General features: G+C 47.5%; 1 protein-coding gene across 2 annotated transcripts; it reads right to left on the bottom strand.

Annotated features, from left to right (window-relative positions):
- Positions 1-16,331: 16,331 nt before the first annotated feature.
- Myl4 (myosin light chain 4) lies at positions 16,332-25,452 on the bottom strand. 2 transcript variants are annotated; one of them, XM_040749894.1, is made up of 8 exons: positions 25,432-25,452; positions 25,046-25,205; positions 21,771-21,798; positions 18,366-18,515; positions 17,897-18,070; positions 17,399-17,476; positions 16,607-16,651; positions 16,332-16,474 (listed from the first exon to the last, which is right to left on the bottom strand). In XM_040749894.1, the coding sequence occupies exons 2-7, from the start codon at positions 25,172-25,174 to the stop codon at positions 16,623-16,625; spliced, it is 588 nt and encodes a 195-aa protein (XP_040605828.1). In that variant the 5' UTR covers positions 25,175-25,205; positions 25,432-25,452; the 3' UTR covers positions 16,332-16,474; positions 16,607-16,622. The 2 variants fall into 2 exon arrangements, with proteins under 2 accessions (XP_040605828.1, XP_040605827.1); XM_040749893.1 differs by lacking the exon at positions 25,432-25,452 and having other exon boundaries at positions 25,046-25,239.
- Between the last annotated feature and the right edge of the window lie 1,292 nt (positions 25,453-26,744).

Genomic DNA, 26,744 nt, shown 5'->3' with positions numbered 1-26,744 from the left:
TCTTCAATCCAGAAAGTGCTTCAAGGCAGAAAGCAGACAGTCAGGGCTCCCTTGGTGCGCTTCCCTCCTTTGAGGATTACTGTGACACCCCTCCATGTTGTTCAGAACCGAAAAGCACTTTCTCAAATATTTTGCCCAGTTTCATTGTTCTCTGCTGTATGGGAGCAATTCTGTGTCAGTCACTGTCAGTAGTAGAAGCTGAGATTATTCTGTAATTGTTTTCCCCTCCTCAACCAGTACTGAGCAAACTGAAGCTGTGGGGGCAGGGACTGGTCTTCACATCCCGTGGCAACCCCTCAGTAAATAAAAGAGTCTATCCCATCCCCTTTATTGTTCTTCATCATAGCGCTCGCTCAATAGTTGATCTTAACAATTAACACAACAGAGAGATGTCTCAGCATTAGGGAAGGGCACCTGCCACCAAGCCTGACAATCTGAGTTCAATTCCTGGGACCCACATGATAGAGAGTGGTGGTGCACGCCTTTAATTCCAGGAGGCAGAGGCAGGCGGATCTCTGTGAGCTTGAGATCAGCCTGGTCTACAAGAGCTAGCTCCAGGACAGCCTCCAAAGCCACAGAGAAACCCTGTCTCAAACCCCCCAAAAAAGAACACCAGTTCCTACTGGTTGTCCTTTGACCTACACACACACACACACACACACACAGTGGGGAGATGTGTGCCTCCACACACAATAAATAAAATATCAAAAATCAAAATGATCTTAAGAATCTACTACTCCAAGTCAAGATGTAACGCCATGGGGTAGGAAGCCTGGAAACCTCTCCGGCTTCTGTGGTTTGATGAACCAAGACCCCCGGAAGCAGTGGACCAGGTGTTCCAACAATTGAAACAGCAAAGATGATGCAATCTTACAGAACCGGAAAATAAGGACTTATACAGGTTTCTGAGTTTTTGGTCATGATCTCCATGGTATGAACAGTGCCCCCTTCCAGCAGGAAGCAGTTTGGAATGAGTGACGTCCTAATTCCCATCTTGTTTATAAATCTTTGTTTTCATTTAAATGGGATTGTTTATAATTGGTTAGTGATCACAGCCAATCTCTTTTTAAAGGAAAAAGGAGATTAAGGTATGGAAATGAATACTTTGTATTGATATGGTTTTTCACTTATTGAGACAAATTCAAGGTCAATTTTGTGATGTGTATATTTCTCCTCTTGATTAAGTATTGTGCTTATACTGATCTTTTAAAATGTAATGCATAATTAAATACAGACTATAGATAGTTACTTATAACAGTCAGAACTTATAGTTAGGTAAGTTAGATTTTCTAGATATACAGAGATATATTTGAGATAGTGAGATAGTCTTCAAACCTTTCAAAGACCTTCAGAAAATGGCATTTAAAATGGTTTAGGGTTTTTCTTGACAATGAGAAATGTCTGCTCCTGGCAGCACCAATTACATCTGAGAGGAAGATGGGCATCAAAGAAACTTGGTATGGAGCTTGCTTTCAACAAGGCAAGATTAGCCATTTGGGCAAGAAACTGCTCTTGCCTAGACTGCTTGACTGTTGCTGTATAAACTGGGCATTCAGGACCCACAGGAAAGTGACTGCTGAACTCAAACAGTCCTACAGGGTTCCTGCTTCATGGAAGAGTATACGAGACTTTCTGCAGGACACAGAAAAATGACTGACAGACTGCTGATGCAGATGGACAGTTTGAAATTTCCTGCTTTGCTGAGAAGTGTTCCAGACACACTGTGGCCTATAGGCTGAAGATGGATGCCCCAACATTACAGAGGAACTTCGGGTGACTGTCCAGGCAGCGAGATGTCTCTGTCAATTCTAGTGTTTATATATTATCCTTCTGTGGTCTTTGATAGAGTTGAAGGCAGATAGTTATAGTTTTCCTTAGTTATGATAAAAGATAAACTACATATAGGACTTTGAACTCACAAGAATGGGATAGATGATACTTTCTTTAAGTCTTGCTAAATATTGATAGATAAAATATTGTAACTGTGTTCTTGCTTGATAACTGTTCTGTTATATATAATTTGACTGTGTTAAAATTAAGACCTTTCTTTTTGTTTAAACAGAAAAGAGGAGATGTTGGGGAAGTCCTGTGTATTTGTCAATAAAGCACTGTTGGCCAATAGGGAACCAAGATAGGTGGGACTAGGAGTCCAGGAGGACTCTGGGAACGAGAAACACAAGAAGTCAAGATGTAACGCCATGGGGTAGGAATCCCGGAAACCTCTCCGGTAAGAGAAATGCTTAGATTAGCAATTATGGGCTAAATACTTAAGTCAGAGATAGCCAGTAAGAAACAAGCAAGACCAACAGCTTCATAATTAAAAAATAATAATAAAAATAAAAAATAAAAAAAAGGATCTACTACTCCAATGAAGGTATTGGAGAATGGCTTGTCCATCCTTATGACGTAGCCAAGTCAACAGATAGGACTGTGGAGGAACACCCAGTGCCCAGCAGATAGAAGGCTACATACAAAATGCACTAAAGTGGCAACAGTCACATAAGACAGCCCCTCACCCAGCTCAGGCTGATACCAAAAGGGTTTCTTTCACAGCCTCAAAATTCTGTCTACACTGAGCAGCCCTGCTCCTGTTTAGTCCCTCATTGCTGCTTCTATAAGTCAGATGAAACACATTTATGACCACATTTTGGACTTCTTATATTCAAAGATCAAGGTTAATCCCTTCATGTGAAGAGTCAGATGGTCTATGTTTAGGTCCTCACTCTACCTCCTGGTTATGTTACTTACAATGTATGTAACTTATCTGACAAAAAGGACTTAAAGAAGGAGCAGTGTGCTTTAGTTGGAGAGAATAGTCCATCATGATGTCAACATTATGGTATTAGGAACTTGAAACAATTGATCAAATTGCAACCGCCATCAAGAAGCAGGGAGCTATGAATATTTAAGCTTACTTAGTTCCCCCTTTTTTTATTCACTCTGGGATCCTAGCCCATAGAAGAGTGCCAGCCACAGTTAAAGTGCATCTTCTCCCACGGGCATGCTCTCGGACTTGTTTCCATGGTGATTCTAAGTCCCATAGAGTTGATGATCAAGATTAACCGTCACAAGACTTCAAAAAGGCCAACAAATCCTCTCTACACTCTTTTTTTCCCCTGCCTCTAAAAAATAACTACCTGTTTCCTGTGCTTTTCCCCTGGTGTCTACCAATCTCCACACACACACCTGATCCCATCCCACACTCAAAGCTCCTTGGTTCTGTGAGGCCACGATTAGGAAAACCCTCTAACCAGCAGGGCACAGGGGAATATGTTCTCAGTGTCACCATTCGTGTAAAGACTCAGACCTTTTGGTGAAAAGCCACTCCTCTGGTCGAGGAGGCTAAGTGTGATGTAACTTTATTGGCTCAGAGGCTTCTCCTCCTACATGCTTGGCAGAGGATCTCCTTCTGTCCATTGAAATGACCCAGCTGTTCCTTGGCTTGCTGAAGAATGGACTTTTCAGAGTTCACAATGATTAAAAAAAAAAAAAAGCCTAGCTTAGAATTTCTCTGTTCTGGATGCTGTCTTAGAAAGTACCCTTGGAAATAATGAAGGAAATTGGGAGGAATGAGTTTGGCCTTATCAGTCACTCACCCACGTTAGGCAATAATTGCCATATGCCAGATGGTTCTCAGGATGCTAAGGATGCAATGTCAAAGGGCCTTGGGAAATCTGCTTCAGGCTCAAAGAGAAAAACTGCACCTTCATGAAGTCAGCCCTTCCCCTGCTGAGAAAAAGATGAGAGTCCCCGGAACTTGCCATCCCAGATCCATATATATATGACAGTCCGGTCAAGCCTGGATCGAAGCTCTGTGGCCACAAGGACAACACACGGCAACCCGGGCCATGTCCTCAGAGCAATTCTTAAACCTTCCCCAGCTAACCCTCAGGAGGAAAGATGCCTCCTCTGACATGGGCTATTTCTTGACTCCAAATTTGCCCTGGCCCCAGACTCTTTTGTTCTGGAGCCTCTCTAAGTCCCTAGTTTCCCATCTGCCCCGTGAGGTCCGGATCTAGCAAAGACAAGTCTGCTACCCAGATCCCAGTATGCATTTTAGACATCTTAGGCACTCCCTATTCTCCTGCCTAAGAGACAGCTTGTGACTAACCCTGATCACCTTTGATCCCTGGGGCCTACATGGGAAGGGAGGATATGACCTTCACATCTAAGTCCGGTAGTACACGCACACACACACACACACACACACACACACACACACACACACACACACAAATAAATAAATTTTAATTTAAAAAGGAGAGAGTCGAAGATAACCAGAATTTTAATCTCAGCTTCACAATTTACCTTGGCAAGTCGCTTAACTGTCATAACCTTCTGTTTCCTCCCGTATAAAATGGGATTGAAGTGACAGTCATTTAGCTCAGTAGCTGGCATGTAATAAGTGCTCAGTAATATAAGTCTGCTATTCCCCTTGGGACTGATCCGCTGTGCTTGTTGCTTGTTTAGATGTGGTCTAACTGTGCTGCCACCAAAGGTTTCTGTTCACTGAGAGGCAGTGTGGGCCTCCAATGGAGTCTTAGGGGAGGTCACAGTCACTAGAGGCATGAGATGCTTCCCACATGACCAATTCAGCAGGTTCCCTAAGGCCCTTTTGGTATTTCTTCCTAAGAACGTTACTATAAAAAGAGCAGGACTGGCTGAAGATGTGCTGCTCCCTGACACAGGCTTCCCCTTTGCCATCCGCCATTTGGCATAGGGTCCTCTAGAACTAAGCCAATGCAGGCACCGTGCATTTGAACCTGCATAACTGTAAGTCAAATAAATGTTTTCTCCATATAACCATAGAGATGATCACTGATACAATGCTGGGTTCTCGGGCTAACTCCAACATCTGCCTACAAGTCAGGAAACCAACTGCTTTACGGTTGCTGGCTATCATTAGCTGTTCCCTCTCAGCGGTACTGGCTGAGTTGAGGCAGGAGGGTATGGTAAGCTATGGCACTGTCAGTGAGTCACAAGCTCTCCAAAGATCTTCTGCCCCTATGCTAACCCTTGGGAGGAGCCAGTGGCTATTCCTTAGCCCTTAAGCCATGCTGCTAAGACACACCCCCTGGTTATAAGCGATAATCGAGGCTATATAGGGAAAAACAATATATTTATTTATCAGGGAGAGAGAGAGTCGCACATACCAGGAGTTAGAAGCGTGGCTGGCTTCCAGGAGAAAAGGAGGGAGGCCCCTTTTCCTTTCACTACCTTTTATCTCTACCTTGACCCCGCCCTGTTGGGTGGGTAGCTTTGTGGGGTTCACTCCTACACCTGGTCCCAAGCACTGGAGAACTTACTTGACCTCTTCTGAAACCAGGGACACCTTCTTCACTTGAAGAGTTTCGGGAGCTTTGTGAACCCCCTCTGACAGGCAGAAGCTGTGTGCTGTCTCTATTTTGGGAAAGGAAAATAGACTTTACCTTTCACCAGCTTCTCAAATGGTCCTGTGACCTAAAGCATTAAGAAGAAATGCCGAAGGCCGGGCGTTGGTGGCGCATGCCTTTAATCCCAGCACTTGGGAGGCAGAGGCAGGCGGATCTCTGTGAGTTCGAGGCCAGCCTGGTCTACAAGAGCTAGTGCCAGGACAGCCTCCAAAGCCACAGAGAAACCCTGTCTCGAAAAAAAAAAAAAGAAGAAGAAATGCCGAGGAGGAACCCTGGAGTCCAGACTCTATGATGCCGGAAGGTCTCACTCTTGTCACTGTCCACAGTTTAACCGCTATTTTTGCTGCTCTGACAGCCGCTGTAGGACCTAGTCAGTGGCTCTCCTTCAAGTGTCTCCAAGGCTAGGGCTCTAGTCACTTCTCTAAGCATACGCAGGACCCAGGGTTTGGCTCTCAACATCACACAAAAAAAGGGGGTGAGAGGAGTTAGCTTCACAGGCAAAGAAATGGCCTCCCTGCCATCATGCCAGCCTACGTTCCCATACCATGACGAGCTCGGGAGTCAGGCCCTCCCTCCAGAGCTTCTCCTAAGGTAGGAACTGGAAACTGAGAGTACCCACCATAGTTTGCATTAAATATTCATCATCTCCTGTAGTCCTTATAATTGCCCATCTATTTGGTTGGTTGTTTTTTTTTTTTTTTGGTTTTTTTTTTTTTTGGTTTTTTTTTTTTTTTTTTGGTTTTTCGAGACAGGGTTTCTCTGTATTGTTTTCGAGGCTGTCGGTCCAGCCTGGCCTCGAACTCACAGAGATCCGCCTGCCTCTGCCTCCCGAGTGCTGGGATTAAAGGCGTGCGCCACCACCGCCCGGCTGGTTGGTTGGTTTTTTGAAACAGGGGTTCTCTGTGTAACTGTCTAACCCTGAACTCACTTTGTACACCAAGCTGGCCTCAAACTCACAGAGATCCGCCTGCCTCTGCCCCCTGAGTGCTAGGATTAAAAGCATGCACCACCATCACCAGGCTACAATAGCCCATTTTATAGAGATAGAAATTGAGCCTAGGAGGTGTGAAAAGATATTTATTATGTTTGCTATTATTCTATTACCTGCCATTTACTTTGCAGTATTAGGGGCTGGATACTATGCTGAACATTTTTTCCCCATAACATTTCTTACTTTCAGTGAACACAAAATAGACACAAGAACCCTGATTGTTTTCATGAGCAAAAATAGGACCTCAGGGAGACAGGGTAATTAGCTTACAAGCATCCAGGTAGTTAGTGGCAAAGATGGGACTAAAAACAGGTCTGTCTGTCTCAGGCTGACCCTACAACCCAGTCTCCTTTCTTGTAAATATGGTACCAGCTGCCAGACACCCTCGACTGTTTCATTGTGACTTAGTGGGAAAAGTTCCACCATTTTGGCTAAAACACACTTGAATGTCTTGTTTTCTGAGATAAAACTGAGATGCCCATAAAGAAGTGGGCTCTAGTGCCATGGAACCCAAGCCAAGTCCAGGAATTCTGCCCCACTGGGCCCAGAAGACACCTAGGGCCAGCCGGGCCCACCCCCGCACCCCCCACAGGCTGCTCTATTTCTAGGTCTTGATCACTTCCTGTCTTGGTTATTACAAGGAGTCACCAGCTCCGCCTGACTGAATCCTGATACAGCACCGGAAAAAGTCAGGCATTAGACCAAGGCCTGGGCGAAACTCAGCATCCCCGGGGATTGTCTTTTCCCTTAACAGGATGACAAAGCACAGGGTGACTGTGAGCTTGGAACAGAATCTCCCGCAGCAGCATGCCTCACTTCCCTGTGCCCCTGGCTGTTTCCAACCAGGAAGGCCTGTAATTCTCTGCCCTGGTCTGAAAGCCATGAGGAAGTCCCCGGGGAGGAACAGAGGGAAAGAGCCAACTTTTCCAGGCAGGAGGACTCCCCTGCCTCACCACCTTCCTTTGCCTATCCCTTCTCTCTACTTTTGTGCCCCATCGCCCTCCGACACTCAGGGGGTCACGCTCCTGAGACAACCCCACGGCTGTCTCCATCTGCCTTCCTCATCCTGCTTCTTGGATTCCTCCGTTGGACTTTTGGATCTCTACCTAGACCCCGCACATCATCCCCTCCGAGCTAAGAGGATCCTGCGAGGTAAACCTTCAGACCCAGACTACCCTAAGTCAATGAGCACCCCCATTTTCTTAGCTTTTCTTTGTCGAGACAATAAAAGGAACTCACGAGTGATCTACCTTTTCTGAATCGCTAGAGCGATGTGCCCAACAAGATGTAGGCTGGCGGAGAGAGTACTCACCCTCTCACAGGGCCACGCACCGAGGACCCGTTATTCGCCAGACACTGTGCTGTCTGACCAGAAAGATCCCACACTCTTTTGGTTTTTCGAGACAGGGTTTCTCAGTAGCTATGGAACCAGTCCTAGAACTTCCTCTGTAGACCAGGCTGGCCTCGAACTCGCTGAGATGAACCTGCCTCTCAAGAGCTGTGATTAAAGGCAGATGCCGCCACCGCCCGGCCTGATCCCACGCTCTTGAACAGTGGATCACAACACCAAAGGGAGGTACGGAACTGAATGTGGGGGTCCCAGAAAACCTGGCAATAGTAAGAGATTTTTTTAAAATGTGATATGACCAAAAATTAGTTCAAAATCAAGCACACTCAGAATCTGAGGCGTTTTCTGGCATTTCCCACCCACGCCTCGTCACTGACTGCAGCTTGGTTTTGAACTTCACACACCATCACGCCCTGCAGCCTTCCATGAATGCTGCCCGAAACAGCTTAGATCAGAGTAGAGACATATGCTACTTTAAATTTTTATTACATTTATTTATTCATTTATTTATTTATTCATTTATTGGGGGTGCTGCATACATGGGGGTGGGTAACTTGGAGGACTCAGTTCCCTCTCTTCACCACGAAGATCCTGAGGATTGAACCCCAGTCATCAGACTTGGCAGCAAGCCTCTGAGCCTCTGAGCCATGTCAGCAGCCCAAGACATATGTTATTAATTACAGTGGTCCTCCTGTGTATACAAAGTTTTCCATTTTTGTAAAAACATATTAGCTTGTGGAAAACAATGGTTTTTTTTTATTGGACGGCATTAGAATGCTCAATTTTAAAATCAGCAGTTTGCGTTGCTGCCTTGCCTTTTATTTAGAAATCATTAAAGGGGGGTTAAGGATGCAGCTCAGTAGATTGCTTGCCTGGCAGGGCAAGGCCCTGGGTGTGGCGATGCAAACTTCCAAGCTGCACACTTGGGATGTGAGGTAGGAGAGCCATGGTTGAAGGTTGGCTTTGGCTACGTATGATGAGTTCAAAGGACTGGGTCTCAAATTTGGTTGTTGATGGCTGCTGGCGGGAATTCAGTTTTCTTCAGGGATGTGGCTGCCCGTGGTCCAGCAGATGACCCTACATCCACACACACACCGGCAGCACTCAGTGAAGTCAGTGTGCTTGCAAAAGAAGAGCTCATGAGGTCGGAAGGGAATTCTGGTGGGGAAGGACAGGGAAGGACTAGAGGGGAGGAAACAGAAAGGGATTTGATCAGTAGGTTATGCACACTTATGAAATTCTCTAACGATAAAAAAAATTAACTGGCCAATGAACTTAGGGTTGAGATTGGAGCAAATTTCCAGTAATTTCTGAAATGGTCTTGAATATATTTCTGCCATTTTGTGCTATGTGTTGGTATAAAGAGTATTCTCAGCTTTGGCAATTATAAAATCAAAATAGTCTATCAATTCTGGAAAACACTGAAGATTATCTACAATTTTTCTTAATTAAATGCTTAGACATGATATAATTGTCCATCTAAAAATAACCAAGCATTGCTGGGCAGTGGTGGTGCATGCTTTTAATCCCAGCACTTGGGAGGTTGAGGCAGGTTGATCTCTGTGAATTCGAGGCCAGCCTGGTCTATAGATCTACAGAGTGAGTTCCAAGACAGCCAGAGCTGTTACACAGAGAAATCCTATCTTAAAAACAAAAACAAAAACAAACAAACAAAGAAAACCAAAGTCCAAGCAAAATACCAGTCACCATTGTAAGAAATGAGACACTAGAATATATCATAAAGGTTATATATATATATACATATACATATACATATACATATACATATACATATACATATACATATACATACATACATACATACATATATATATATATATAGAGAGAGAGAGAGAGAGACAGGGTTTCTCTGTGTAACAGCCCTGGCTGTCCTGGAAATCACTCTGTAGACCAGTCTGGCCTTGAAATCAGAGATCCGCCTGCCTCTGCCTCCCAGTGCTGTAATTGAAGACTTACATCACAACTGAAAGGCCCATAAAGGTTATGTTCTAATTCAACAGCTAAGGGGACAGACTGGTCTTGGTGGTGCATGCCTTTAATCCCAGCAGAGGCACGCAGAGGCTGAGATCTGGTATTGGTGGGAACAGGATGGAAGAAGGATCAGGATCAAGGAGACTATTACTTGAATCTGCTCTGATGCCCCAGGCATGAGAGGGTGAAATCAGACCAGACTAACCAGACTGCTGACTCACATTCTCTCACACCAAAGACTCCCAAGGAAAACGGAGACACTCTAACTCCCTGTCCCTACATCAGCTCAGTTTCAGTGGGACAGTGCCATCTCCATCAACTCAAACCATACAAGCTGTATGCAAATGCAAAGTGATTAAGATTCTTTGCAAGTAGAGGCTGGAGAGATGGCTCAGAGACAAAGGATATGTACTGCAGTTGATGAGGACCAGAGTTCAATTCCCAACACACAAACTGGATTGCTCACAACCACCCAAAACTCCAGCTCCAGGGAACCCAATACCTCTGGTCCCAGCAGGCATATCCACTCATATGCACAAACCTACACACAGATGTCACTCATGCACATAATAAAAAAGTAAATCTTTGAAAGTGTACTCTTTTGTGTATGACCAAATGTTTGTGAGCTGGGAATTACTCCTGTTTGACAATGGACACCACCTTAAAGAGAAGTCCAACTGGTAGGAGAAGGTTCGTCTAAGTGCTGAGCATCAAGAAGATGGGTAGGGGCACATGTGACTGAAGGGGGAGGGGGCACATGTGACTGAAGGGGGAAGCCCCGTGCAAGCCACTGGACTCAAAAGAAAATTGGAAAAGTGAGCTCAGTAGTATGAGAGTCTGCATCCTAACTCCAGATGAGGGATGTGTGCCCTATACAGACCCAGAAAGTTCTGGAAAGATGCACACTGGGCGTGGCAACAAACGTGTGTCATCCTAAGAAGTCAAGAGGCAGAAGTAAGATGGCTGCAGGTTCCTGCACAGACTGGCTCTGTGGTGAGACAGAGGAGCTCAGGGAGAGTGTCCCTGCTGCCAAAAGTGGGACCCCAGGAGGAAGAACCGCAAACACCTCTCTAAACCAAATCGAGCCCCCAAGGAATGGTGAGAGGTGGGGCAGGTGGGGGTTGGGGGTGGAAATGAAGCCGTTCTGAGCTCCTGTCAAGTTCTTGGTGGCCTAGGAGGAAGACTGGCCTAGCCAGATGCAATGTCAAAACATCCAACAAGATAAACAGAATCCCACAAAGGCTCTAAACAGTACTTCTTGACCTTTTATGGATCTCTGACCCCCTGGGAAATGTGATAGCAAATCCCAAAGCTCTTCTTGGAAAAGGAACACACATAGGCAGGCCAGAGTCATTTATGGTTAAGAATCCCTCTTCCTACCACAAAAGGAATGATTGGTACTTGCAGGGAAATTCTAACAATGCAGTTTGCAAACAATTAAACCAGGAAGCAGGTGAGGAAGGGAGTAGGCAGAGGCTGACAGGCTGAAGGAAGAGAGCCCTGTGGCATTCTTTTATACAACACCAGAAGGGGGCAGGGAAGTGCTACTTACAAACTTAAAGTTACAGTGAAGACCTGAAAACTAAAGCCTAGAACCCCTGAGTTCAAAATGAGATTTAAACCCATGACCAAAGGCCGGGAGACAGCGTCAGCAGCAAAGTGCCTGCCACCCAGCCGGAAGGCCCCGTGTCTGGATCCTCAGAACCCACATAAGAAATGCCATAAAATGACCTGCACCTGTAACCCCAATTCTGGAGTGGGGGAAGGGAGCAGACACAAAAACAATCAGGTTCCTGAAGCTCATTGGGCAGCCAAATCAATGAGTTTCCCCATTCAGTGAGAGATTGTGTCTCAAAACAGCGAAGGGGGTGGAGGAGAGAAAGGCAACTGGCCCTACCCCGACCTCTGCACTCGTGTGCACGCACATGTACACACACACACACACACACACACACACACACACACACACACACACACCAGTAAAAGACCGGAACTCCACAACCTTCCTCCCATCTCTCCTGACAAAGAGTGTCATAACATTGAGACTGTAAATATGAAAAACGCATCACGTGGAAAAGTGCTTCCCAACCTTCCTAATGCTGTGGCCCTTTAATTCCTCATCCATGGTGATCACCAACCACACAATTTTAATGCCGTTGCTACTTCATAACTGTCATTTTGTTATTGCTATGAATCATAGTGCAAATGGCTGATATCTGATCCTGGGACGTCGTGTCCCACGTGTTGAGAACCACTGACGTGAAGGGAAGCGGGACACAGGCAGGACAGATTGGAGAGCAAGCAGACACACCATGCGCACTCATTTGTTGGCCTGGAACCTGGACTTGCTGGTGTATTGTCTAAGAGGAAATCCCGACTTGTGGTATTCAGGAATGGGCTCCAATCTTTTTTAAATTGATTTTATCTTTAGGTATGGGGGAAAGGGCATGTGCACATGAGTACAGGTGCCTTCAGAAAGCAAAAGATGGTTTTCAGATCCCTGGAGCTAGAGCTGCAGGTGGTTGTGAGCTGCCTGGGATGCTGGGACCTGATCAGGTCATCTGCAGTGCACAGGCGCACCGTGTCAACTTTCCATCCTCTCTCAATCCTTCTCTCTTCCCATCTCTTACCCATCTCAAGTCCTATTCTCGGTACTTTTCCTCCTTCTGCTTTCTTTGTTGTCTCTTTTTAATCAAATCTTAAATTCAGGGCAATGCATACAGTTCTTGCTTTTTTTTTTTTTTAAACTTGGGATTGAATCTAGGGTGATGTGAATTCTAGGCAGGCAGTTTACTGCTGAGTTTTATCCCCAGCCGTTTACTTGCTCATTTATTTTGAGAGTGTTTCATATGACTCAGGCTAACCTGGAACTTACTATGTGGCCTAGGATAGCCTTGAACCTCTGATATTCCTGTCTCTGCTTCCTGCGTGTTGGGATACATGGGTTGACCACCATGCCTGGTTTGGGGTTTTGGTTTTTGATTTTTGTTTTCAAACAGTATCTTGTCAACTAAATTGTCCAGTTGGCCTCTCACTTCAGCACATGCCACCATCCTTGTCTAACGACATGTTTGCCACACCTATTTCATGAAGCCCTCCCTCCTTGTCCTCCTCTTCTTCCTTCTCCTCTCCTCTGATCTCTGGTTGCCCTGGTCCCCTGCACCCATATCAGATATCACAACCACTTGTAACTCCAGATCCCAGCGGATCTGGCATGTTCTTCTTGCCTCCACTGACACTCACAGATGCACACACATACATACACACAATTAAGTGTAACCAAAAAAAATTTTTAGAGATAATCCAGTCTACCTTCTTATCTTATAAGCTATGGGACTAAGGAAAGTGGGTACATGATTTAGGAGTCAAACTGGGTCATTCCGGGAATCCATATTTCCACAACAATGACCTCCCTGTGACCCTCATTGCAAAACCTTGTAATGAAGCTTACAGGCTAATTGCTGTGCTTCTTTTAAAATAAACAAAATCGCCATTTGTTAAAGGCCCAAAGATAAGCTAAGTGATTTCTGAAGGCTTTTTTTCCAGCCCAGGCTATGAACTTCATGTCATACTTGGGGAGTTCCATGGGGAGGCACACTGTTGCAATTCCGCCATCTAGCGGTGTGAACTGGACATGGCACCTCCAGCCATCACCAACACACACTATTACCTTAAAAGCCCCAGTAACCAGAGTTTTTGCAAGATGCCAAACACATGGTGGTACTGTGCTAAACACTGCCTTCAGGTAATTATGTGACAATAGAAATCAAAAAGTCCTCCAGCGCTGACATCTTCAGTCTCAACCTTGTGACTCTGTGAAGGAGATTTTGCTGAGACCTCTGTTTAAGGGGATGTTTGTTCATCTGACAGTGGGGGAAAGCAACAGGGAAGGGCCAAGCCTGACTCAGATCTTGAAGGTTTAAAACAAGTTTAATGTTGTTCCACGGACCATCCAGGAATGATGTGCCCCCTCAACCGTAGCAGCAAGTCTGAGACCTGCTCCGCAAGAGGAACCAATGCTGTAAACCTGACCCAAAGTCCATGACTGGGGAGACCACAGGTCCTGATGAGGATGCTAAGTGGATGTTATGTGCTTCTCAAGGTGCCTTCTACTGGCTTTCCCCACTCTTATACAATCCAGGATCCTCTTCTAAGTAGGGAATGGCGCCACCCACAGTGGGCGGATCAGCACAACTCAGTTAATGTAATCTCAAGATCACACACAGACAAACCCTCAGGACAGCCTAATCTGGACAATCCCTGGTTGAGACTGCCTTCCTGTGTGGTACTGGATTGTGTCAGGTTGACAGTTAATATCAACCACCCCACCAACCCAAAAGTGTTTAGACATTTCTGTTGTTGTTATTGAAGGGAACTGAACCACAGATGCTGGACAAGAGCTCACCACCAAGCTGTATTCCCAGCCCTTACTATTGCTGGTAATTTTTTTAATGTTCTTGAATGGGGGCAGTAACTCCCATCTCCTGGGCTGCTGGGAATGGCTGTGATCTGCATGGGGACAGGCACGGAGCAGGTGTTCAGGACATTGACCTTGTTTCTTTCACACTCTCTGAAATTTGCTTTGTCTTCAAAGGACCCTGTTGCATGATGACATCGTCTCTAAGGTCCACTTTCCTCGTGTCTCCCCACAGGCAGTAGACACTGTGGGCTGGATCAGAAGTTCCATGCAGCGTTGGGAAGACGCAGGGATGAGGCTGAACTGCTCCAAGCCAGGCTCTGCTCACTGCCTCCAGCGCAGTCCCTCTGATAAGGGGGACTTTCCACAAAGCTGCCCATCCTCTCTGATGGGAAGCAGACAGCTCCGTGGAAACCTGAGCTGAGAACTGTGTTTGCCATCTTAGACCCGGGTGGCAGAGAGCTCCGCCTTATGGGCACCATTCAGCCATTCTTTCTTCCTCTAAGCAGCTGCCCTGTGACCCATCAATTCCCGTCAATCCGCAGGATGGGCCCCAGGCCAAAACTTCCACAAGTCTCCTCCACTGAGTTAAAAGGACAGGAGTGTCTTCTGTTTTCAGGTGACTAAGCCCCCAACACCACAAAGGAGATTAATGGGTATTGCCAGTTCCTGAAGACGTTAACTGAGTGGAGAATGCTCCTGAACATTCCTCAGTGGACAAGATGGCCAAGAAGCAGCAGCCATCTTAGATCACCAGGACAGCTCACACTTGAGGAGACAGTAAAAAAGGGGCTCGAGTGCCTGTGGCTTTGAGCAGCATACCAGCAGTCCCGGACCTCTCTGGGAAAGCAAATGACAATGCACTTCCACGTGTTGGCTGGTTATTGTTTGTTACTGTTTGGTTTCTAAAGGTTTCAAAGATACATTTCCCTTTTTCCTTTTCTGAGGGAGTGGTTTTGGGGGTGTGGTTTTTTGGTATTTTGTTTTGTTTTTGTTTTTGAAACAGGGTCTCTCTCTGTAGCCCTGGTTGTCCTGGAACTCACTATGTAGCCCCAAACTCACAAGCTCTCTCTCTCTCTCTCTCTCTCTCTCTCTCTCTCTCTCTCTCTCTCTCTCTCTCTCTCTGTGTGTGTGTGTGTGTGTGTGTGTGTGTGTGTCCTCAGAGGCCAGATATGGATTAGATGCCCTGGAGTTACAAGTGGTTGTGAACATCTGGATATGGGTGCTGGGAAGCACATTTGGGGTCCTCTGGGTGAACGATAAGCAGTTTTGGCCACTGAGTCATCTCTCCAGCCCCATAGTGTAAATATTCTTAACACTACTGTGGTAATTTGAGTGCAATTGACCCCCATAAGCCTATATGGATAGAGGAAGTGTATCACTAAGGAGGCAGGTTTTAAGGTCTCATATATGCTCAAGCCATGCCCAGTGTGGCAGTTCACTTCCTGTTGCCTGTGAGTCAAGATATAGGACTCCCAGCTCCAGCACCATGTCTGCCTAAATGCCACTATGTGCCACCACGACGGTAATTGACTGAACCTCTGACCTGTACACAAGCCACCCCATTAAATGTTTCCCTTTATAAGTTGACATGGTCTCTTCACAGCAATAGATACCCTAAGACAACTACTGAATTGATTTTTAAAAAATGGTTATCATGCTACAGTCTGTATTCTAAGTCTTTAGTCATTTTTTAAGTACTGGGAATCTAATGTAATTACACATATTAAACAAGTGTTGAGCTTTTTTTTTCTTTTGAAGTAGGCTGTAGTCCATGAGTACACGTAGCCCAGGCTGACCTCAAGCTCACTCTGTAGCTCAATATGATCTGATCCTCCTGCCTCCACCTCTCTACCACTGTGTTCCCATGCCTGGTATGATTTAAAGAAGAAGGAAAAGGAGAAGAAGAAGAACCAAGGACTCTGTGAGGGGTCCTGGCAATCCCAGGTGTCCCTTTTCCCATCTTCTACCTAATGGTGACAGAGAGGAAAAGGAGCTTGTGGGGGCAGGGGAGATCCCTGGGTCCTCAAGCTGCAGGTCCTTCAAAAGCCTCTCGCTCATGTGTCTGGTCCACTATTTCTAGATCCTTGGTCTTTTGTCCTTGTCTCCCTGCTCCCAGATCCAACTCATTTCCCAAGAACACGAGGTCTCGGGTGACATTATCACACACACACAAATGGACTCCACTAATAGGTTTTGCAAAACAGCCCAGGGATTGGTGAGACTTGGTGCTGGGCTCTTTATTTACAGGGAAAGTCGTGGGTCTGGGAGTTGTAGAGCTGTGACACAATGTGAGTCGGACTCTGTGACATCCACCATGGGTGGTCAAGCACCTAGAAAAAAAAGTGCTAGATGGGAGCATGTCACCTTCCCACATCCCTGGCACAAAAGACTTCTAACGCCTGTGGCATATCCGTAAGCCCCTTTAGAGCCACAAAGGACCTTGAGGAAGAAGCAGAACTCACCCTGGAGAAATCCACTCTACCCGGACATGATGTGCTTGACAAAGGCTAGAAAAGGAATCCGAGAATCAGCCGTAGAGAATGCCCCTTGGAGCTCTGCCCCCTCTCCACTGCTTCCTGTCCCCCACACTTCCGGCCTTGCTCTGCCCTGCCAGCAGGCGGTAATTCTCTTACTGGAGGGTTGGTGGAGAAGGCAGAAGAGGGAAAAGACCCAGACTCTGCTCTGTGTGCCCTCTGTGCTGACATTAGGCAGATGACAGGAACTATATTGTCACTACAGATCCCCACAGTTTACAATGCCCATCCCCATTTGAGGCTCAGAGATGGCAAGTGACTTGATCAAAGTCACAATGATGGTTTATCACAGAGCTGTCGCCAAAACCCAAGGTCCTGGGCCAGTGAGATGCATCGGTGGGTACAAGTGCTTGTCACAAAAGCCCGAGGACCTGAGTTCAGTCCCCAGGAACCAATGGTAGAAGGAATTATTGATTCCTAAAACTTGTCTTCTGACCTCTAAACACACCTATGTGCCCATACCAACATTCATATCATATCTATACATACAACAATAATATATAAATTTTTAATGTTCCTTCCATTATATCAGATATTCAGTCCCAAGATGGAAAAAAAAAAGCACCCAGTGAGAATCTGCCACAACCCCTGGGAGATGTGCACCCTGCTGCCCCTGGGAGATGTGCACCCTGCTGCCCCTGGGAGATGTGCACCCTGCTGCCCCTGGGCTGGCCCATCCCATCCTATCCTGGGCACCCTGGGAAGCAAAGAAGGCCATACCTTCGTAATTGATGCAGCCATTGGCATCCTCCTGCCCGGACAACAGCTGCTCCACCTCTGCCTCACTCATCTTCTCCCCTGAGGGTGTGGGAATGGGGTCGTGATGACACCGAGAAGGGGAAAGAAAAACGAAAGCCCCCTCTGGATCTGAGAAATGGTTAGTGGCAAGCCTCCGCAAAGGCTATGGAAGTGGGCGCAAGTGTCTCGGGCCACAGCACCAGCGGTGAAGGAAAGAAGCCCCGAGTCACGGCAGGCTCAGGAGTAACCCCTGCTCTGCCAACTGTTCTCCTCTCCCAGCCCCTGGTGCCTGCTGGGCAAACCCAGTTCCTGGAATAGATGGAGTGGGGGGGGGGGTTCCATGGAGGCCAGGGAAACAGGCCCTGGATTAAGATTCGCCAGACACAGGGACCCTTAGATACACCTCACTATATGCCACTTGGTCCCTCTTATCCTTCAGCTACTTTTCATGTTGTTTTCGTTCCTGCCCCGCTGACATACCCAGAGTAGCAAGGACATGCCGAAGCTCAGCCCCCATGACTGTGCCGTTGCTCTCTTTGTCAAAGACCCGCAGCCCCTCCACGAAGTCCTCGTAGGTGCCCTGCTCCTTGTTGCGGGAGATGTGCTGCAGGATGGGCAGGAACATCTCGAAGTCCAGTGTCTTGGAACTCATCTCTTCCAAAGGGCATGAGGGCAGACAGAGACCACTTAAGAAGATACTCAGGGAGGAGAGGGCCAAGAGGCCTTGTCCCCACCCTCACACCACCCAGGGCTTAGGGTGAGACACTCCACCAGTGACAGGCAGAGTTACAGAGATAAGCAAACAGAATTGGAAAAGGCAAACAAAACAAAACAAGCAAACAACAACAAAAATAAAAAAATCAAGCGTCCATGTAACTCTGCCCTGGGTCCAGTTATTAGACCATTCTGTATGGGTGCTGAACTATTTAGACATTAATCCCACACTAACCTTCAGGCTTGGGTTTGCCCAGAACACGCAGCACCTCTGCATTGGTGGGGTTCTGGCCCAGGGCACGTAGAACATCCCCACACTGCCCATAAGTGATCTTCATTTCTCCAGTTGGAGTCCGGTCAAACAGTGAAAAGGCCTCTTTGAACTCTGTAGAGAGACACCCAGCTACAGGCCCCTGCCCCAAGAGTAGGCAGTGGCTGTGGCTTGCTCAATAATAGGGTACTTAAAAGCTGTAGTCATTCCCTTGAGCCACTGTTCCAGACTTTCCTTGGAAACTGCTTTTACCCCCATCTCCTGACAAGCAAGCTAAGTCACTTGGGGACTCCATGACCTGTCCTAGCTCTGGTCTCTGGCTCCCTTTTCCCAGTCAGTCATAGGGTTGGCTAAGTCCCTGTTTTCCCCTCCCACTTCCTTCCCTGGTAGAGGCAAGTTTCTTATTCCTTCCAGGAATGAGGCTTCCCAGATTTGGTTCTGCCTGGGAGAGGAGGAAAAGCCAGGCCGGGTCTCCATTCCCTCCCTCTCTGTCCATTACCCCTGCCACTGTGAGTGTCCTGGTAAGTGGCCGGACGTGAGGACAGTTTGCAAAGTGATAAGACCTATTCAAAAGACAGCTATTATCTGTACTGCCTGTTCCCAACTGCAAGAGCTCCAGAGCCAGACGAGGTGACATTGAGGCCACAGTAGACCACACCAGGCCTGCCACTGAACCAGCAGTAGTTTTTGACAAGCTGGCATTTCTGTGGGTCCTCTGATTGTTAGCTTTAAGTGAGGACACAATGTCACGTGCATGTGTGGCCGGTGGGACCACAAAGCATGCCAAGTGTGTGGACCATAGAGGTAGAGAACAGACCAAGGTGGCTGTCATGTCTCCTGCCTCTGGGGCTAGCTCGGCACAAGAAAGACCTGACACATTGAAGGTTGCAGAGCAGGTGTCTAAGGGACCCTTTGTAAATGGCCTTACTTCTTCATCAGTTTGCTTGCTTTTGGTTTTTTGAAACAAGGTGTCATGTAACCCAGGCTGACCCCAAATGTGCTATGTAGCAGAGGATGGTCTGGTACCCCCTGATCCTCCTGCCTCTCACTCCCAAGTGCCAGGATTACAGGCATGTGCCACCATGTCTGGCTTATTCTCCATCAATTTGGATTCAATTGCTTTATTAGAATAATATGAACGGGCAGTGTCACTTGGGTCACCTCATACTGTTGACAAAGAGGTGGACAGCCACAAGTGACAGCAGACTACAGTAATGAATGGACAGCAAGAGCCCCATGGTGGAAGAAGCCCTGTTCTAGAAGGGTATGCAAATCTGGTTGAGGATCAGAGAAGAAGTCAACAGCTGGAAGCTAGCTCCTATGGAGGGGTGGGGTGGGTGTGTAAGGAAATTGGAGCCATAGCATCAAGGAAACTCAAAGCTTAGAAGATGGTAAATAGCTCCAGACAGATGAAGGGTAGAGGTAGACAAGATCCTGAATAGTTACAAAATTTAGGAACTGAACAAAACCAAATATCCTTGCTTTGAATAAAAGAAAATTAAGTTTATAGAAGTGACTATGGTGCTAGAGAAATGGCTCAGTGGTTAAGAGAGCTTAATGCTCTATCAGACAAGATTTGAAACTCAACAGCCACATCAGGCAGCTCACAAAAGCCTATAAACCCAGCTCCAAGAGAGCTGATGCCTGCTTCTGGCCTCCATGGGTACACATGCCTGCACACACAAATAAAATGAACTTGGAAGAAGAAGGGGGCATGAACAACATCTCATGCTCATAGAGGAAGAACTGGTGACAATAAAATAGTCTCCTGACCCAAAGAACATTCTTTTCGTTCTTTTCATTATAACACAACAAAACCATCAGCCGGGGCTAGGGACGTTGCTCAGTCGGTAGAGAGCTTGGCTGGCATGGGTGAAGTCCTGGGTTCAATCCCCAACACCGTATTAACCAAGTGTGGTAGACTTTCTTATAACCCCAGCACTTATGAGGTGGAGGCAGGAGACTCAGAAATTCAAGGAAGGAAGGAAGGAAGGAAGGAAGGAAGGAAGGAAGGAAGGAAGGAAGGAAGGAAGGAAGGAAGGAAGGAAGACAGGCCACAGCTTAACCCAAAAGCAAATGAAGAGACAACAGGGATGAAATCTGAAGAAGAAACCATCGTAATCCAACATGAAGAGAAGGGCTTCAGAGTCAGGGGTGAGAGGTTACAAAGAGGTAAACCCCAGCCTGAAAACCTCAACCAGCTGTCTTAGCGAATTTTCACCACAATTCCCCGGTGGGAAATGAAAGTTTCCAGTCCTCACTGGTGCCTTGGGGTTGACATAGCTACAGATGCATGTATTTAACTAGAGCTGTTGCCTGACAGTGAGTCTCTACAGTATATGACAAAAACAGATTCCTGTCACCAGCTCCAAAACACGTGTGTCGGGTCTCATGTTCTGTGTGTGAGTAAACTGATACTGCCTTGTTAGAGGGAAACTGACAAAAACTGTCATTAATCTTCCAACTCAAATGCAAGCATCCTTTCAAGCACTGCTAGAAAGACCACCTGGAGAAAAGATGCAGATGCCCCCCAAATGTAAAAAACACAAAGGTCTCTCTGATTATTCAAGTACATCCATGTGTGAGAAGTCCCAGGATGTCTCTTTTTTTAAGGTTTATTTTATTTTTAATTATGTGGGCATGTGAGTGTACGAGCTGAAGTTACAGGTGGTTGTGAACTGCTCTGGGAAAAGCCATCTGTCTCTCCAGCCCCTTGAGATCTGTTGTAAAGTTTCATTTACTGACACTTTATATAGGATTGAGAAAGCAGAAATTGTCTCTATTGAAAATGAGAAGAGCTGGTGACAGAGACAACAAATGGACTAGTGTACCCGCAAGTCGCCACTGGCCCTGCCACCAGTGGTCACACTGGTGGTCGGACACGTCACAGACATACTCCATGATGAAGGAGGGAGTGCCCATAAGCTAAAGAGTGTTTCCAGTGTCAAGAACAGAGAGAAGGACTTGCAGATACCCTGACAGGTTAGGGGGGCACGGAGGGGAGGTAAAGATATCAGCGTCACTTGATGCTGATCACCAACTCTATCTCAAGCCCTCTGAAAGGACAGCGGAAAGCAAAGGTCTAGAATAAGTTACCCAGATTTCAATCCTGGATCCATCACTACTGCCCATGTGAGAATGGACAAGACACCCAAATTCTCTGAGCCTCACTTTATGACCTGTTAAATGGGGGCAGTGATACCTACTATACCTCACAGGATTGTTTGAAGAATAAAGTGACTTGATCCATATAAAGTGCCTAGGACTATGACTAACGGGCCTACGGGGAGGATAATAGTTACTGTTGCCACGAGGACCACTACTCCTTCTGTGGAAAGTGCAAGAGAACATGGAGTTGTTCACACTTACCTTCGATCTGGTCAGCACTGAAGTCTATCTGTAGGGAAGGAAACATAGGAGTGAGGGCGGGGACTGCCCAAGGCTTCCAAAAGGGAGTCCGGTCACCTCCAGCAGACCACTGGTGAAGAGGGAAGGACGCCGGGCTGAGAGCAAACCGGTCTCCCAGTGAACAGCCCAAAGCTGGAACTCTATGACATAATGCAGCCTTCAAAACTCTCTCAAGGCCAAAAAGGTAAGTGAGAAGCTGGAGCTGGTAAATGGTTCCACAACTATGAGTCATTGATGCTCCTGAAGACGACCCAAGTTCAGTTCCCTGCACCTACGTAGAAGCTCACAACCGTCTGCAACTCCAGCCTCAACGTTTCCAATGCTCTCTTCCGGACTCCATGGGCAACAGACACACACGGCCCACATACATACATACGGGCAAGACACTCATACACAAAATAAATCAATCTAAAAAAATCACCATCAAGAGGAAAAGAAGAGAAGTTATCTATCTACACAGTGTATAGCCTATGGTGACCCATTACTGTAATTCTTTTGGGTCGACAATAAATTCTTTCTCACCCTAGACAGCCATGGATGAGCTGATCTGTCACCCCCAGGTTCACAGTCTCCTGACTAGATGCGCCTCCTCTGGCTTTGGGTGCTCACTACTGCTCATACTGGGGACCCCCCCCCCGCCACGTGCCTCAGTGAATGAAGCTGTCCCTTCCACTGTCCTCCTGGGCATTCTAATAAGTTACAGGTGCCAGGATTCTTTGTCACTACTTCTCTGTGCCTGTCTCATTAAAACCAGGTCTCCTTCCCACCCACCCACCCCCAGCGATATTCTTATCACTAAAGTGTTTGGTACACAGTAGGCACTCAAAAGTGTTAAGTGAAGCAATGGTTTGGGTGCATGGTTTGCAATACTGAGGACAGAGCACCTGGGTGGGAAGTTCTGAAACGTGAGCTGAGATGAGCACGCGTGAGTCACCATTTTAACAGTCTTGGATGTCACTTTGACGTCCTTCCCTGCTCCACTCTACCCTGGGTGCCACCCCTGGGGTATTTCATGTGCCACCATTCCACACCCACCCCCCCTCTCCTCCCAGAACGGACAGCACAGGCGCTCAGCCAGGAAACTATGGCCGGGAGTGGTTTTACCAAGTGTGGAGGTAAATGAGGAAAGGAAAAGCCACCACAGCCACCGCCGCCGCCACCACCACCACCTCCACTGCCACCGCCACCGCCACCCCTGCCACCGCCACCACCACCCCGCCAAGTAAGGTCTATACACTTGGGAAAGATACCGCTTGCCTTGCTTTGTGATACTTTTTGCCCCAGGAGCAGACATGTAAAAGAAACCAGAACAGATGCCCTCAGCCTGACCGTGTGGTCATGACACAATGATCCCAGGTTCACCTCTGCTCTCAATGTGGTCAAGGAATCTCATAAACAAAGGAATTGGGCAATACGTGAACAGGGAATGGCTCCCGTGAGTAACACTGACTTCTTTCTTTCTTCTGTTTAAAGGATGGACAATCAGGAGAGGTGACTGAGCGGAGGGAAGGGACAGATCCAAGTGGAGAGTGCTCATCTGATGCCACTGGGCAGCTGTTGTCCAGACAACAAGTCCCAGGCAGGGTGTTTAAGCAGACAAATCGGAAATGAAGGCAGGGGGGGACATGATCAGCTCTTAGGAAAGAAAGATGATGCAGAACGCCCCCAGGTCCTATCGGGTTTCCACTACTCTCTGTTTCTCCACAAGGAGTCACACAATCAAGTCCAGGCATGGGGCAACTTCCTTCACCCCTTTGACTCGTCAATCCTGCCAAACTCCTGGTAGGGCTAACAGGGTCTTGGCCCCTTGGCACAGTAATGTACGAAAGTTCTTATGTGAGCTGGATCCTGAGAAGACTAAGGAGGCCCACACTCTAGGTTAGAGCCTTGGGTTCGGGGTCTCTGCCTGTGTGTCACAGAGCCTTGTCATGTACTTCTCATCAATACCCTCCACTCCTGTCCTGTGAGATCCCCCAGGGGGCCACCACTCCAGACCTGATATTAATAGCTCCTCATACCCAGAGCCACTTGACCTCTCAAGTGCCAAGTCTTCAAACTGGTCCTATCTAGATGCTTCAGACCCCCTCTTTCCCAGGCCCAACCCTTCCTGATTCATTCCTTTAGCAGCTGGGCCAGATTTCTAGAAGGTTTAAAATGACTGAGTCAGTCAACAGGGGCCCAAACCAGCTCCAGACAGAGGGGGTGTTACAGCCAGGTAAAGGGAGCAAGATGAAGCAGCAGGTAAAACTGGGAGACTAAAGAAAGCAGGCCTGCTGGGCGTTGGTGGCGCACGCCTCTAATCCCAGCACTCGGGAGGCAGAGGCAGGCGGATCTCTGTGAGTTCGAGACCAGCCTGGTCTACAAGAGCTAGTTCCAGGACAGCCTCCAAAGCCACAGAGAAACCAAAAAGAAAGTAGGCCCGCTCCCTCACCAGGTTAGAGAGGCTCAGCCAGGAGTGAGCCACTCAGCTGGGGTGGTGAAAGAGAGGCCAGTCAGTGTAAGGGAAAGAAAAAGAGAAGGCCCCAGGCTGCTTTGTCTTCTCTACCGCCTGTCCAAAGGTGTAATTTTGAGTGAAGCCTCCAATGCCCCTGCACACAAGAGCATCCTCCCTGGCTGCTCACACCCCATCCCCAGTTATGGCACTAGCTTCCACCGTGTGTCTATTTTTCATAAGCATATTCGACCTCTCAGGGCTGAGAAGAGAATTAGCTGTTTTTCCAGAGGTCCCAGGTTTGATCCCCAACCCCCACATGGCATCTCACAATCTGTAACTCCAGTGCTGAGGGAGTCCACTGCCCTCTTCTGGCCTCTGTAGACATCGTATGCAGGTGTTACACAGACACACATGTAGGTAAAACACCCATACAGGGAGAATAAAAGAACAAACTGTAAAAGATAGATTCATACTCCACTTTAGGTGAAAGCCGATCTTTGCTTCGCTGTGCTTGCCCGCATTGCGCTTTACAAAAGCTGGCTGCTTGCTTGCACCTGCCACCATTTTGGATTCTGCTGGGCTATTTGGGCGGTGGCCTGACTGAGCCACTTTGCACAGAGTGGCAACCTGTTGTTAAAACAGAAAGCCTCTAACCTGAGTCTAGTTCTGGTTCTACTGGATGACCTAGGGCATGGACGCCCATGGTCCTCATCTCTGTCTGGCCTAAGAGAAACATCTCTCAGCAACAGGAAATGGGACCCTGTCATCTCCACCCCTGCCTGGTGGGCTGAGCCTCACTCACCTTCACACTCTTGGGGTCAAAGGCAGAGTCCTTGAGGGGTTCGGGAGCTGGGGCAGGAGCTGGAGCGGGGGCTGCAGCTGCGGCTGGCTTAGCCGCCTCCTTCTTAGGCTCGGGCTTCTTGGGAGGCATGTTGTCTTGGGGCCTCTGGTGGAGGTGGGACCTAAAAGGAACCAAAAGCGGAGAGATGGCCCCTCAGAGAGAAGATGGGAGACTGGAAGGCCGCCTCCTGCTTTTATCCTGGGCAGGAGCCCCCACACAGGGGCTGGGTGAGAGCCAGCAACTGCTGCTGGCTATAAAAGGAAGAAACACCAGCAGGGGACAGCTGACATCTCAGTATTGTCACCAGTTTGGGGCCACCAGTCCCCTCCCCCCCCACACACACACACCTCACTCCTCACAGCTTGCACCTCTGGAGTAGATTGGTCCTTCCCTGCCTGCCATTGGTGGAAACCCGGAGAGGGGCAGGCAAACGGACCCTCTCCTAAGAGCCAGAGCAGCCAGAGAGATGAGCTGACCTGAGCCGCTGATAACCCTCACACATAGCCCAGGGGGAGGCTGAGGCTTTTTTTAGCCCCTCCTGAGCAGAGGCAGCCCACTACACATTCCTTTTAAGCCAAGAGCCTTTAAGCTGAGAGCCCCAGTCTCTGCCCTAGAGGCTCAACTGTCCAGGCATGGAGCCCTGGGGCAACAGCTGGTCCAGCCAAGCCCTGCTGTCCCCACTCTCCCACCCACAGGGTAAAACCCTGCATTGTCCAGGACAGGCATCCCAAGAACTCCACAGACTTCAACTCACACTCTACCCGCAGTTGTTCATTTAGCAAGTATTTCACATTTGTGCGGGACAGGGGCAGGGGGTGGGAGGGGGGAGTCTGGGTAAGAAACAGAGATACCCGAGGCTAAAGATTAGAATGCTCAAGATATCGTGTGTGCTTTGTCTCTAACTCGTTATGCTCCACTGGATTCTCTCTCTTTCCTTCCCTCCCTCCCTCCCTCCCTCCTTCTGCCCCCCCCCCATCTGTTGCTTACTATGCGCCAGGCTACTCGTTGAATCTTCCATAATCCTGAAAGTCAGATACTATTATATTATTACTCAGACAATCACACACACACACTCACACTCACCATGGTTAAAATAACTTGGCTAAGGTCACTCAAATGATTAACTATGAGCTGGGATTGGAAGACAGGTATATCCGATTCTAATGTGTATAGTTGAATAATTTATATTGCACTCTCATTAATATGAGAAAGAAACATGGGGGTGGGGGGCATCAGGAAGGTCAGGATGGAAACAGGGCGGAGTGATGCACACCAGGCACCCCGACACTCAGGAGACAGAAACAGGGACCGTGAGTTTGAGGCCAGGCACCCGACACTCAGGAGACAGAAACAGGGACCGTGAGTTTGAGGCCAGTCTGGGTTATGTAGCAAGGCCATAGTTGAAGAAACAGAAAGAGAGGAAGGCAGGGAATGGGAGGTGAGAATCAACCGTTTGCAAGAAAACCCCTGGGAAAATGAGGGGGTGGGTAGGAGGGTCACAGCAGTTTCTTACTTTCCTCCCACTTCCTATAAATGGAAACTTTTGTACAATCATGTGATGTTTTCAAAAAAAAAAAGAAAAGAAAAAAGTCAATAATATTCAGAAAAAAAACAAAAAAGTTTATCTACCACACACACACACACACACACACACACACAC

The sequence above is a fragment of the Mesocricetus auratus genome, unplaced genomic scaffold, assembly GCF_017639785.1.
Source record: "Mesocricetus auratus isolate SY011 unplaced genomic scaffold, BCM_Maur_2.0 Super-Scaffold_100007, whole genome shotgun sequence".
Lineage (NCBI taxonomy): Eukaryota > Metazoa > Chordata > Mammalia > Rodentia > Cricetidae > Mesocricetus > Mesocricetus auratus.
This window is presented reverse-complemented; position numbering and strand designations above follow the sequence as displayed.